Source organism: Alexandromys fortis, unplaced genomic scaffold, assembly GCF_014885135.2.
Source record: "Alexandromys fortis isolate MF-2015 unplaced genomic scaffold, M_Fortis_MF-2015_v1.1 scaffold_45, whole genome shotgun sequence".
Classification (NCBI taxonomy): Eukaryota; Metazoa; Chordata; class Mammalia; order Rodentia; family Cricetidae; genus Alexandromys; species Alexandromys fortis.
This window is the reverse complement of record NW_026067926.1, coordinates 9,443,852-9,457,970: the sequence shown is the minus strand read 5'-3', so window position 1 is coordinate 9,457,970 and position 14,119 is coordinate 9,443,852. Positions and strand designations below refer to the sequence as shown.

Sequence of the window (14,119 nt, the reverse complement as noted above, 5' to 3'; positions counted from 1 at the left end):
GGAGAACAGCCACACCCAGCCAGCATTTAACAGGTTTCACACAATTTCATGGCAAGCTCTTTAACCACGAATAATCTACTTAGTCTCACAACTTAGGTTTGCTCGTTTGTTTTTAACAAACAAACCCATTCTCTTACACCCATTTTTCTAATTACATTTCCTGGGTCCTCCAGATCCTGCTAAAAGGGGAAGTGACAATGCTGGCACCCTCATCTGTCCTCTGCCTTGCTCTGTGCTGCATGAAGGGACGAGGCTGGTATGGCTGAGTCACCACTGCCCAAGGACAACTCTGCAGACAAGAAGGACTCCGTTTCCTTTAGCTGCTCCAGGAGCCCAAGAGAAAAACTTCTGGGCAGTCTCATGAAGCCTGAAATCCAAGGCCCTGGTGCTATTTCACACTCTAAAACAGGGATTCTGGCTCCAGCCTGCAAGCTCCTGGAAACACAGTGAGTTACTGCCCCTTCAGGATCCTCTTGTCCCATAATGACAATTCAGTACCACCTTACCTATGCAGGTTCCTACAAGGCCAAATAGGACAAGAGATGAGGGCTGTTCTGCAAGGGGAGGTGCCCTACATTTCCCTCCAGGCTGACCCACATGTCTTCAATGAATGACAAGGCAGAGTGACAATGAGTGACAGGCACAGCTCTTAGACAAGATGACCATGTGCCAGCCTGGCAACTGCACAGCTCAAGAAGCAAGGTTCAGGTCTGTCCCACCCCATGCATCCTCTCCCCTGTGCCAGAGCGAGGTGGGAGGAACGCTCCACCATTGCCCACAGTGACTGGCTATAGCACCCAGAAGCAACAGGCAAGGGAAGAGGAAGAGAGCCAGCCAGCAGGACAGACCAGAGCACACTGCACGGGGAAACATGAGAGGCAGGCCATCCCTGCCTGGGCCAGGAGAGCCCACCGGCGCTGACCTGGCAGGCAGGAAAGGTCAAGTAGTGGTGCAGTAACTGGCCCACGGCGAAATTGCGCACGCTGGCCAACTTGGCCTGGTGCCGCTGCAACCGGGTGAGCAGCAGCGAGAGCTCTTCCAGCTGCGGGCGTGTAGACACATCAGGAGGGAGTCAGCCACCGCAGGGCACACCGCTGCAATTATACTCTTCACCCCGTGCCAGGACAACATTGATGTGACACCACTAGGCAATGATCGCATTGGCTCTGTCATTAGGGCAAATAAAGGCACCGCCAGCATAGGGCACAGGAAGCTGCTTGCTCAAAAGCCACCAGTTCAGCTTCACCAGAAGGATGGGTGCTTTGAAGGAAGAGTTAACCAATCATAGTGAACTTTGAAGGGAGAGTTAACCAATCGCAGTGAACTTTGAAGGGAGAGTTAACCAATCGCAATGAAGGCCAGTGAAGAAAGGAGGGGTGTTAAAGGAGAAAGCAGGTAGGTAGAAGAAAGGGGACCAGCCCAACATTCTCCTCCACTTTTCTCAGTCTTTGGAGGGTCTGCTACAAAGCCCAAGTGAGCCGCTGGGCCTCTCTGTCACCTCATCACTAAAAAGAGGTCAAAAGCTGCCTTGTGGGCTGCAGCTCTGAGGGAGGAAATACCATGGGCTAGAGTCTCATACGCTAAGGCACACATCAATCACCTGGAGAGGGAAGTGGGGAGCAGCTTACCGATTTTCCATGTAAGCTGGGAGCGCTGACTGTGTGGGTCATGTAGCCCATGGAAGGCATGGAACGCCGGTCCACATGAGAGGAGTTCTGTAACAGGAGAGGAGAAGCCAGACTGAGGCCAGGCAAGGAGACCTCAGTCACTCACTGCCAGGCCCACCTACCACGTGCCCTTCTGCCTGTTTGAGCCCTGGGTACCTGGTCTCCAAAAGGAACACATAGCCTTCCTCACTAGGCATAGTACAGCAAACTGAAAGTCACCCCTGGAGAGGTAAGTCTCAGCTATGTTGTTATGGATTCATGGCCTGACTGAATGCAAACACCTTTTCCTGCCTTGTAGGCTGCCAAGAAGCCAGAGTGACTCTGTCTCTCAATGTCAGACCCCAGTCACCCGGCAGAAGTTCCTAGGCCTCACCTTAAGAGCATGACCCCGTGCCTTCCTGGGAGAACCTCCCAGAGAGATGTCCACACTCCTCCTCTGCTCAGGTGGCTTCACTGTGACCCTTTCTGCTGGTGTATGTGGCCGCCGGGGTGGTAAGGGCTTGGGAGGCCCTAGAGGAGGGATGTCAGAAGGAGATGGAGGCACAGAGATGGAGCGGGGCACTTCTAGCAGGCTCCGGCTGCGGCCCTGCTCAGTGAACTCCGGGGAGCCAGCTCCTATGGGCGCCGTGGGGCTGCCATGCCGGAACTGCTGCCTCTGCTGCCACTCGTAGAGCTGCCACACGGTACCATCCCTGTGTGCCCGACGCTCCTCACTGGACATCTTCAGATGGCTTGCTCGGTCCTGTGCGTACTTGTAGTCACTGGGCAGGTTCCGGGGAGGGGGTGAAGAGCTCCCAGAAGGATGTCTCGTGTTTTTGGGAAGAGTCTGGTAGTTTTCCGGGAAGGACAGGGGCTGACTGGGACCCTGGCGAGGAAGTGTCTGGTCTAAGGGCAAGCTGAGAAAGGGAGAAAGAGCATGTCAGACCATCACTCAGGGCAACACAGCTAAGGAAACTCACAAGATCAGCTTGCTGGGGAGACTGTGAGGACTCCAAACAGTGACTGAAGCAGACACATAGGGCTTTGCACTGAAGAAGACCCCAGACGCAGTTTTCTCTGACAGCCAGGATCACGGGGGGTTCCCTTGCCCATCACTCCTGGTGCAGAGTGATTAAACTGCCTCTCTTCTCCTGCCAGCTGTCAACGACAAGCAATGTTTGTGGGTCTGGAAAGGTCCCATAGTTCTTTTCTTCTGCCTGGGAGCCTAGCACTGCTGGAGGAATTCCTACAGCCAGTAGCCTTTAAGTTACCAGCCCATTTGGGCATGGCCTCTTATACTACACAAGCCAACAGTGAAGTGCACATCCAGCCTCTCAGGCTATTTGGTTGCTGTTCCCCATTTGTTCGAGCAGACGACTATAATCTGTGAGTCTACCCCTAAATAAATAACCCTCTACTATACTCAATTCTGAGCTACTGTGGGATTTCTTTTAAGCATCCGTCATCATAGCACCAACCCCTAGCACAAAGAAAATGGCTGGAGCTGGAGTCTTCCTTTTATTACCTTTCTAACCCAGAGACAGCTTCCTTCCCTCCTGCAGACAACTCTGAGGGCCTCCTGATGTGTTTCCTGTACATCTGACCACTCCAGTGTGCCCCAAGCCCCCTCAGTGCCCTGCTGTCTACAGAGTTCAAATCCTGATTCCGTTTTATCAGCGTCATATAGTAAACTTATACAGAGTGCACTGCTGTGTGTCAGACATCACTCTGGGCCGATGCTAACTTTAAGTATGGCCAGTGAAGGCAGTGGCGGCAGCACCCAAGGCCTGTTCAGAAGGTAGATTCCTGAGTTAAGTTAGACACTGTACACTCTCACTTCTATGGGGATGCAGGGAAGCCATAAGTAAAGCTGTGGTTACCAGACCTGGGGATGGGGGAAATAAACGGGGAGATGTTGGTCAGTGTGAGCCAGGGTTCAGCTGGACCAAGTGAGCATGTATTAGAGCCCCGCTGCACAACGCAGTGATAATACATACTTCAAGACTGGGTGTTCTCACCATACACACACAAGGGTATGTGGGTGGGGTGATGCGCATTCATCGGCTTGTTTCAACCACGTCACACTGTGTGCATACACTAGACTGCCCCATCTAGTACATCAATATATAATTAATACTTTTTAAAGATGCATGATTATGTGTATGTACACGTGTTGGGTGTACATGACCATGTACATGTGTGTAGACAAGTATCCTGCTCTAACACCCTTGGCCTATTCCCTTGAGACAGTGTCTCTCACTGGCCCAGAACTTCTTGTTCTGACTAAGCTGGCTAGCTGGTAAGCTCCTAGATCCACCTGTCTGTGCCCAAACACTGGGGCTGCTTGGCATAGGCAAAACGCCTGGCACTAATGTGGGTGCTGAAGACCTGAGCTCAGTTTCTCAGACTTGCACAGAAAACACTCTTGCCAACTGCCCCATAATTATTTCTTTTTGATTAAAAGGAAAAGCTGGAGGGAAGCCTTAGCACTGGCTGCTCTTGCAAAGGACCTGGGTTCAATCTTCAGCACCCACATGGTGACTCACAACCATCTGTAATGCTAGTTCCAGGGGCTCTAACTCTCTTTTCTGACCTCTGCAGATAGCAGAAATACACATGGTACACATACATGCAGGCAAAACATTCATATGTATAAAATAAATCTAAAAAGTCTTTTAAATACAGGGCTAGGATATAACTCAGTTGCTAAGAGTCCTTGCCAGGCATACACAAAGCCCTGAGTTCAGGACTCTATCTAAAATATAGTTTTGAAATGTAGGTTTTCTCAGCCCTACTAGACCTAAGAGTGCTAACTTCCGGCAGAGTGTGTTCACCCTGTTTAAACAAGTGCTCTTCTAATGGCCTATTAAATCTGTCTGACCTCAGGTCTGTGTTTTTTCTGAGTCTCCCTTCCCTTTCTATAACATGTAAATAAGAGCCTCCAACTAAATCACTGTGAGGAATAGAGGGGAGCAGTCAAGCAGGGTAGCTTCCCTTGACAGCTTCTTTTCATTTAGCTGAGGGGATTTTAAGATATCTTCAACCCAAACTCATCTAGCATGCAAGTGTGTTTGCTTGCCACTAGGTGGCAGAGATTTTTTCATTAATTTTTCCAAATTCCATGTCTGACATGGTGACAGGAGCAGAAACCAGGTGTGGGGGTTCCCCTGGAGGCCAGGACTTTGGAACCATTGTTTATTTTGCCTGAAGCAAAACTTGAAGAATGTAAAGTATGTCCCAGCCAAACCCCTGTTTCTCCAGCCCACATGCAGGGCACACCTATCACGTTTAGATGATCACAACCCTCACCAGGCACTGCCCCAAATCCTGAGCCCACCCTCCAGACCATGCCTTGCTATGTGGGGTCATCTCAGACATTAGGATGATGGCCACTGGCCCCTGCAGCCAGACTATAATGATTAACTGGCTGATGGAGACAGGGACCTGATGGCTCCCAGGAGCAGGTATGTGCTCCCGGGGCAGCTCTGCCCTGACAACCTGGCCTTATACAGACAATAATCAGGAGCTCCTGGTCTCTTACCTGTTCTGTGGCCCCAAGAACAGAAAGTTAAACAGGATACACTGAGAAAGTTGCCTCAGATACAGCCATGTCAAAGCAGAAGATCAACCTGTGTGACCACTCCCGCTCACTGGAGAAATTCCTCACCCTCGCTTCCACATCAATCACACGGGCCTTTCATTTCCTATTGTGTTCCCTCAAATCCACGTTTAATCCCCAGCCCCACCTCGCCTTTTAATTTTACAAGTATACTTTACCTTAAACACTGGGTGTGGGTGGAGAATTTTTGAAGGCTAGAATTTCAAAAACAAGCTCACAGAACATGCTAGGACTCAGGGTATGCGAGACTCTTGCTCACCCGATTCCAAGAGAGTTAAATGAAGGAAATGCAAAGTAGATGCAACTCAAAAATGCAGGGATAAATTAGAAATAGTTCTCAATGTGGACCAAAGCAGTCTGTCCCTCCTTCCAATGCCAGCTACCATGGGCTGTGACAACGTTGTCCAGTGACAATGAGGTCAGCACAGTCTTAACTATACACAAAGCAGAGATAGCCGGCTTCTTCCTCTGTATTTTCAAATGGAAAATTTGAATGAAAATTCAAATGGAAAGTTCCTTCATTAAGCAGCCAGATCCCTCTATCACTTACTATTGGAAATTACAATTATACTTATATATACGAGTGTGAGTGTGTGTGTGTGTGTAGAGCAGACTGGCCTGGAACTTACAGCTACCCTCTGGTGATCTCAGACATGTCATGAGGCCCCACTACATACATCTTTAAGAACAAATATCTGGGAATGAAGGATGCAGTCCTTTTAAGACATGGTGCAACCTCGTGCTGACGGGCATTCTCCTCTACACTTCAGGACTGATTCACTGTGACCCACTTTCCATCCCACTGAGATCAGCTTCCACCCTGGGCTCTGCAGCGATCTCCAAGGCTAGTGAACTGCTCTCTACAGATGGATGACCTACCCCCCACCCCCAAATCCCCAGTCCTTTACATAAGAATGGCTCGAACTCCCACCACACACGGGGAAAGCCAGCACCATCAGCTCTTAGTGGCTGCTTCTCATCCCCGTGCTGAGCACTCACCCTTGGCTCCCTGACACAGGCTGCCCTTGTGCCTCCTGAGTGTGTGTAGTGGAGTAAGGGAGCTCTGTAGGCTGTCAGGAAGGCTTATGGAGACACATTTCATCAGCGACAAGTGAAAACCTCAGCTGTCTGCTTTTTTGCAAGTACTTTCTCCCATGAAAGGTTCTCGCTGGCAAGGCATCCCAGTAGCGCCTTCATTCCTAAGTCAACTGCCTTCAGACTTGAACAGTGAAACTAGCCCTGCCCAGGTGTGGTGTGCATATCTTTCATCATGGCACTTGGGAAGTAGAGGCAGATGGAGCTCTGTGAGTTCGAGGCCAGCCTGGGCTACATAGCAAGACCCTATGAAAGAAAGAAAGAAAGAAAGAGAGAGAGAGAGAGAGAGAGAGAGAGAGAGAGAGAGAGAGAGAGAGAGAGATAGAAAGAAAGAAAAAGGGTGTAGAGAGACAGTGTGGCTGTTAAGAGCACCTGCTGTTCCTATAGAGGACTCAGGTTTGGTTTCTAGCATTCACATGGTACTGTTTCTAACTCCAGTTCTAGGGAACCCAACACCCTCTTCTGGCCTCTGTAGGCACTGGCTACATACCTGGTACACAGACATAAATGCAGGCAAAACACCCATACGTATAAATTTAAATTTTTTTTTCAAGTGAAAAAAGACATTAGCTCTGTCAAGATGTCCCCATCTAGGTCCAAGACACTCAGTGGAAGCAAAAAAGACCTCCCTTAGTCTTCCTCAGCTCAGTTGCCACTCAGGTATGCAAATCCAAATCCCAGGGCTTATTCTCTCCCTGCTCCTTCACCATTCATATCTAAAGCATGGACATACCTAGCCTTTCTAACCTCATGTTTGTTCCTAGGTGTGACATTGCCGTCCTGGGCTGCCACGGCAGTCACCTCCTCCCAAGCTCTGTAGCAGCTACAGCATCAGAGTCTATGACTCACCGCACACGACCTTCCAGTCATTCCTCCTACTGCCTTTTTGTTCATTAAAATGCCTGACCTTGAACTATGAGGTTCTGTGACGTGACCCTATCAGTTTTGCAAGCCCACTAAGCCATGGGTCACCTCACAACCACCAGCTCAGCACCAAGGACAACAGTGTCACTCCCCTCTGTTCTGGGGCCACAGCTTTTTGTTTTCAGTAAAACAGAACATTTAAATAAACAGAGCTGACACCTGCTCTTTCCTAGGGAGTAGTTACAACCTGGAAGGCTTCCCCTTCTGGCCAGTCCCACAGCCATGTCTCCAAGCGAAGTTCTTCCTTAGAGTTTCTTCACCAGCCACTCTCCCTCACATGGGCCAGACACCCCGCCACCTGACAACAGGCTGCAGCTGTCCTCTCAAGAGCAGTTCTAGAGCCACAGGTGAGCAGCCTGGACTCCCTGACACACAAGTGTCCGCAGAGCCTAGGCTCCTCCCTGGACTCCTCAGCTGGGTCTCAGTGTCCTCAAGAATCTACAAGGATTCCTTAGAAGCAGAGGGGCAGCCTTGAAGAGTCAACGACTGATTCTGCTGGCCATCTCTGTGTCCTCTTGGTGGGCAGAGGCCCAGACCACACTTCAAACTCCGGCCTTGCCACCAATCTCTGTGTCCTATGCAGGTTGCTTCCCTTCTCCAAGCCCATTTCTCTGGTCTGTAAATTAGAGGAGAGATCACCCCTTCCTGGAGGGCTGTTAAGGGCATTCAAATCAAGCTAGAGGAGTTAATCAGCTGAGTAGGTACAGGGGAAATGACAGCTGTTCTCTCTCTCTCTCTCTCTCTCTCTCTCTCTCACACACACACACACACACTACAGGGGAAATGACAGCTGTACACACACACACACAAACACACACGCATGCACACACACACGCACCCCGTTTTCATGTTCATTAGCAGTACTTCAATACCATAACTGACCTCCTGCTGTCCCCCTTCTGAGTCTTTGCCCAGTGCTCTGTCTGGGCCAGGTTGGTCTTCCTCTGGCTGTGTTTCTCCGGGTTGGTCCTGGGAGGAGCAGCACGTTGGTACCCACTGGTACCATTTTGTTCTCCTGGGCCATAAGAGACAGGTGGGATGCCATTCCTCTCAGGCCGCTGTGGCTGTGCTTGCTGGCCGCGGGGTCCACCGGGTAGATCCACAAACAAAGCATCTTCCTCAGCTGGCAAGTACGGGGACCTGGCCTTGTTCCTGTCCCGCCTGCCCTCCAGTGGGTCCCTTTGAGAACGGAAACGCTCATCCTCCGGCTCCCTCCTGTCGAAGCCAAAGGAGTCTTCATAGCCTCGCTGAGGACAGTCTCTCGAGTGACCAGGTCCCACATGGCCACATTCTTGACAAGCTTCCGTGTGATTGGCCTGTGGCATGGCTTGCCGCTCCACCTTGTCCATGTCCCTGTAATGGCAGCAGCATATTCAGTCCACACATAGGCACGACTCCCCTTAGCATGCCATACTCATCTCTGGAACCCCCTCCCCTCATGCCCAGTCCTTCCAACTGCTGTGGGAAGCTGGCTTAAAAACCACCTCCTCCAGAAAGTCCCTCAGTGTAAAGGACTGCACCCTGACACAGTCACTGTATTGAGAGCGCTACTCCAGGGCCGCACACTTTAGATTCTGCCTCCCACTGCCTTTCTGTCCTCACCCTGCCCCCACATACATACAAACCTGGCAAGCATGAGGAGAGGAACTGGGTGACAGGTAAAGGTGTGAGCTAATGCTAAATGAGGGGCTCTGTGACAGCAGGCAGGGCTCTCCTGTCGAGGCTTGCCCACACCGAGCACAATTAGTCTGGTGCCCATCTGAGTTCCTGCTCATGTTTCCATCTAGGTGCAATGAGAGCATCTGACTCCAGTGAGCCATTGTTCTGTCTTGAGAGATGGGCATACAGAACTAGGGCCTGTCCCTGGGAGGCTTTCAGTACTTCTCTACAATTTTTCATTTTGTTTTTTCAAGGCAGGGTTCTCCGTGTAGCCCTGGCTGTCCAGGAACTCACTCTGTAGACCAGGCTCACCTTGAACTCAGAGATCCACCTGCCTCTGCTTCCTGAGTGCTGAGATTAAAGGTGTTTGCAACCACTGCCTGGATTCTCTACAATTTTTTATTATTTACTTGTTTACCCATTTATTAGTGTGTTTGTGTGTGCACACGTGTCATGGCGCATGTTATAGGTGCGAGCATAACTTGTAAGAGTCGGATCTCTCTTTTCACCACACAGCTCCTGGCATAGAATTCAGGCTGCCAGCCTCGGTGGCAAGTATTTTCACCTGCTGAGCCACCTTGCCAGATCTATGCCTCCTTTTTGTTGTTTTAAAACAGGGTCTCAAGGAGCCCAGGCTGGCCTTGAACTTGCTGTGTAACTGAAAATTGCCTTAAACTCTTGATCCTCTTGCCTTTATAGGATTATACCACCAGCCCTGGTTCCCATCTCATTTTATTCATATCTGAGAGACATCTCAACTCCCCAACATATATCTCTGTCCACTGCCTGTCTGACAACTTTTCTGCCTTCATTTGTGCTTACCCTTCCCCACTTTGTATCCACATGTTTTGGGCGCTGCTGACTTTAGTATTTCTTATTCTGCCAAAGCTCCAAGTCTCAGGATTGGTTCAGGGGGAGGCCAATGGCCCAATCGGGGCTAGTGAGAGTCAGTCCTTGGACCCTGGCTTGAGTTGCCTTGAGCTCATGTTGCCTCTGGATGAGGTGCTGTTTGAAGGAAGCCAGGAGCAAGTCCTGCGGACTCAGCATGAGCTCTCACATGCAGTCACATCCAAACCAGATGTATCACTGATCTTCCTCATTGTGACCCAATATATCCCCTTTCCTGAGTACATGGTAGACGCTGGCGCATGTTACACTGCAGAGACTGTTACATCTCATTATAATGATGGATTAGGTCTGAGGGACCTTCCACTCCAACCCAGTGGGTCTATATGCCCTGGTAACAGGAAAATATTTAGAGACCTAAGCTTAAAAAAAGCAATTTTGCCAGGCACTGGTGGTGCACACCTTTAATCCCAGCACTCGGGAGGCAGAGGCAGGTGGATCTCTGTGAGTTCAAGGCCAGCCTGGTCTACAAGAGCTAGTTTCAGGTCAGGTTCCAAAGCTACAGAGAAACTCTATCTTGAACTCCCCCTCCTTAAGAAAAGCAAATTTCTTGAACTGGAGAGATGGCTTAGAGGTTAAGAGCACTGGCTGCTCTTCCAGAGGTCCTGCATTCAAGTCCCAGCAACCATATAATGGCTCACAACCATCTGCAATGAGATCTAGTACTCTCTTCTGGTTTGCAGGTAGACATGTAGGCAGAACACTGTATACATTAAAAAAAAACTAATCTTAAAAAAGAAAGGAAAATCCCCACAAAAACAAACAAACAAACAAACAAAAAGGCAATTCTTGGGCTTGTAAGAGGGCTCAATACAGGTGCTTGACAATAACACCATCAACCTGAGTTCCATCCCCAGAACCCACACGGCAGAGGGAAAGAATCAACTCCAGGAAGCTGTCTTCTGAATGCCACAAGCATGCCTGCATTCGTATATGCACAGACACACACAAAGTAAATACTTTAAACCGAGTCTTACTGTAAGCTCACAGATAAGAAATTCTGTTCCAAAGGTCACTTGAGCGGTTTGCCCGGCCTTCTATTCTTCTCTTCTTTCTTGGTGCACCCCACCAGCAGCTTTCAAGTAGCCAACCTTGGCCTTTGTCCTCCTCACTCCCTGCCTCTCATCCTTACAGGCTATGATCTACAGCTGCCTCTGAGATGATGAAAGCCCGGCTGCCTTCTGGGTCATCCCTGGGAGAGTCACATGGTTGTTTGGTTTCATTTGTTCCTACACCGTCAAGTGGTCACTCCAGCTTGGAAACACAAAGAGATCTATCTTTTTTGGGGGGTGGGAGACTTGTGAATTCTAGGCTTTCTTCAAACTCTTATGTAGCTGAAAAAGGCCCACCTCTATCTCCCAAGTTCCGGGATGACAGACCTGGAGTATGCTATGGTAGGGTTGGAGCCCATGTTTATGCGTGCTAGACAAGTATCTATCAACTGGGCTTCACCTCCATCTCCAAGTAGCTCTATCTTCCTACTACGTGAACTAAGAGAAGCAGTCAGACAAACACTGCACTATCATGTATGCATCAGAACTGAAGGAAACACTGCTAACCCCAAAGTCTCTTCTCGTCTCAGAGCTAACTTTATAACAATAGATCTTGGTTTTTACTGTACATGTGCAAAGGAGGATATACCCTCCCACACGTGCTCTAATACTTCCTGGAAATCAATTTGATGGGGAACAATTACATCTTGTTGAACAGCAGAATTCCTGCAGAATAAACCTCTAGGGTGGGGTTGAAAGCAGGGTGTGGAAAAGACTGGAGAGATGGGGCCTCACAGTACCTGGAAGGCCAGCAGGTAGCTTCCTTCACTCTGCTTAGTGCTTAGCATCAAGGAAGGAGCTGCTGAGAGCTGCGAGGAGTCATTTCCTTTTATCCTCCTGGAGTTAAATAGGGCAGCCCCTGGCCCTCGCCCCAGGGAAAATTTCATTCCTCTTCAACTGGCTTCGTTTTCCCTGAATTAGCAACAGTGGACCTGACCTGTGCTAAGGACACTCTGCCACCCTCAGCTGTCTCCCTAGTGAGTAACGAAACACTTGCAACAGCCCAATCTTGCATCAGAGTGGCACGTGACAAAATCCCTTGTAAAGTTGAAAACTCCACAGTAGTCTCAGCCAGGGTCATCTACATTTGAAAGTTGATGCTATTGTTTCTACATATGCAAGGTCTAACCAGTACCAGGAAGTTGATAGAGACCGTCTCTCAACCCTGCGGCAACACTGCCAAGTCAGCTCGGCCAAGTCCAGAGAGGCTGAGGACACCCCCGTATGGGGTTATCTACAATACAGTGTCTAATGGAAGGGAGGGTCAGTGACAATGGGCGTGCTGACTGTGAGCAAACCTCACAAGGCAGAACCCTGAGCAAAACACTTCTCCTGTTAGCCACACAACCCCAACCCCACAGGCTGCTGAGGAAAGTGAAGCTCAGAGGTAAACTACTTTGTGCCGGACCCTGTACCAGTGACACACACCGGACTCCAACTCCACCATATCTGACTCTAAAGTCTGTAGACACAGGGCTGAAAATATGTTTATCACGTACTTCCGCTGAGGCTTGTCCAGCCATGCATCACCTAGGGTGAACAGAAACTGGAAGGAAGGCCAAAGAAAGCGCAGAGAGCTTTTAACATGGGGCCATTTCCGAGACGGCTGGTTCCTTACACAGAATCCCAGAGCAGGGTTCACACTGTACCCTGTCATCCCAACTTTTTAAACTTTTCTTTGGGGGAGCAGGTGTGGAGGACCAAGGACAACTTGTTAGAGTTGGTTCTCTCCTTCAACCTTGTGGGTCCTGAGGAATCAAACTCAGGTTGTCAGGCTTGGAGGTAAGTGTCTCAACCCGCTGTACCACCTTGCCAGCGTCATGCCAAGTTCACAGCTGTTTAGTTCACCAACTCCTCCACTTGCCTGATGTGGGAGTGTCATATATTAATCTGTTGATTTCATTGGTTAAGTAATAAACACACTGCTTGGCCTCATAGGTTAAAGTATTGGTGGGAGGAGTAAACAGAATAGAATTCTGGGCAGAAGAGGAAGTGAGGTCAGACTCTGCTCTGCTTCCAGAGGGACCGAACAGCTCTGCTCTCTGGAGCAGAGACACCAGGATGGACGGAGGCTAGACTCTTCCCGGTAAGCGCACCTTGGGGTGCTTACACACATTATTAGAAATGGGCTAGTCCAGGTACGAGAATTAGCCTGTAAGGGTTAGAGTTCATGGGCCAAGCAGTTCTTAAATGAATACAGTTTGTGTGTTGTTATTTCGGGCATAAGCTAGCCAAGCGGCCGGGGTGTTGGGGACGCAACCCCGCCGCCGCTCCTATTTCAACACTTGCCAGCCAGCCAAACAGTCATGCACTTAAGTAAACACTTACTCTGGGCCAGGTACTAAATGAACTGCTTTTCAAGATGGTGATGAGGCACAGATGCATGCCACAGCATCTGGCTACCCCATCCCCCTTGAACGTGGCATTGGGGACCAGACTCTGGTCAGGCCTGCTCAGCAAGCTCTTTGACTCACCAGCCCCTATATATGCTCTTCTTCCTCAGTTACACCATCCGACTTCCTTGTACTATGAGGCCTCCTCTCCACAGCCTTCACCTAAAGAGGCTTTTCTTGATCACACACACACACACACACACACACACACACACACACACACAAAAGTGGCTGCTTCGCACCCACTGGTCCCACCCTTGTCCATGCCCCATCTTACTGCCTCTGTCCTTAGATCCTGGTAAAAGTCATCTTTTATAGGGTATCTTCTCCCCACTCCCAAATACAGGTTGACTTAGACACTACCTCTCCTCTGCTATGATTTTAGTATCAAATGCCCTCCACGAATATTTGCAGGATAAAAGATGAACGAATGTGCAGGTCTAAGTTCAGGGAGACTCAGGTGGTTGGGGCACTGAGAATAGGGAAGGCAAGAGATAAGTTTGCAGGGACCAGACATACATGGCAGCTTCCAAGTCAGTCAAGGAAATGGGATTTTATTCCAAAGGTTACTGGAATGTAAGCTCCTGTAGTCCCAAGACAGGACTGGAAGCAGGGGAGATGGGAGGTACCATCTGATAGGCCTCGTCTCTCTCCTCTTGTGAGCTGCAAAAGCAAACGGGCCTCCTTGCTCAGTGCTCTGAAAAAGACAAGGCATCCTTAGACAAGCTGAAAAGATGGATGTCAAGATGGCCCCAGAAAATCAGGCAAGGCCCAGATGTGATGGTGAGAAGACAGAAATGGAGTGGGAGGGGAAGAGAGAGAGAG

At 49.7% G+C, this 14,119-nt stretch overlaps 1 protein-coding gene across 11 annotated transcripts in view; it reads right to left on the bottom strand.

Annotated features, from left to right (window-relative positions):
- The window catches only part of Plekha7 (pleckstrin homology domain containing A7), a 191,205-nt gene that overhangs the window by 31,794 nt on the left and 145,292 nt on the right, over positions 1 to 14,119 (bottom strand). For all 11 annotated transcript variants that reach the window (XR_007591890.1, XM_050143170.1, XM_050143168.1 and 8 more), the window contains 3 exons: positions 8,167 to 8,637; positions 2,041 to 2,563; positions 1,629 to 1,715 (listed from right to left, as the gene is read on the bottom strand). Coding sequence is in view for 10 of the 11 variants with exons in the window: in XM_050143170.1 (XP_049999127.1) it covers positions 1,629 to 1,715; positions 2,041 to 2,563; positions 8,167 to 8,637 (1,081 nt within the window). In the remaining variant the exon portion in view is untranslated. The remainder of the gene's footprint in view (positions 1 to 1,628; positions 1,716 to 2,040; positions 2,564 to 8,166; positions 8,638 to 14,119) is intronic.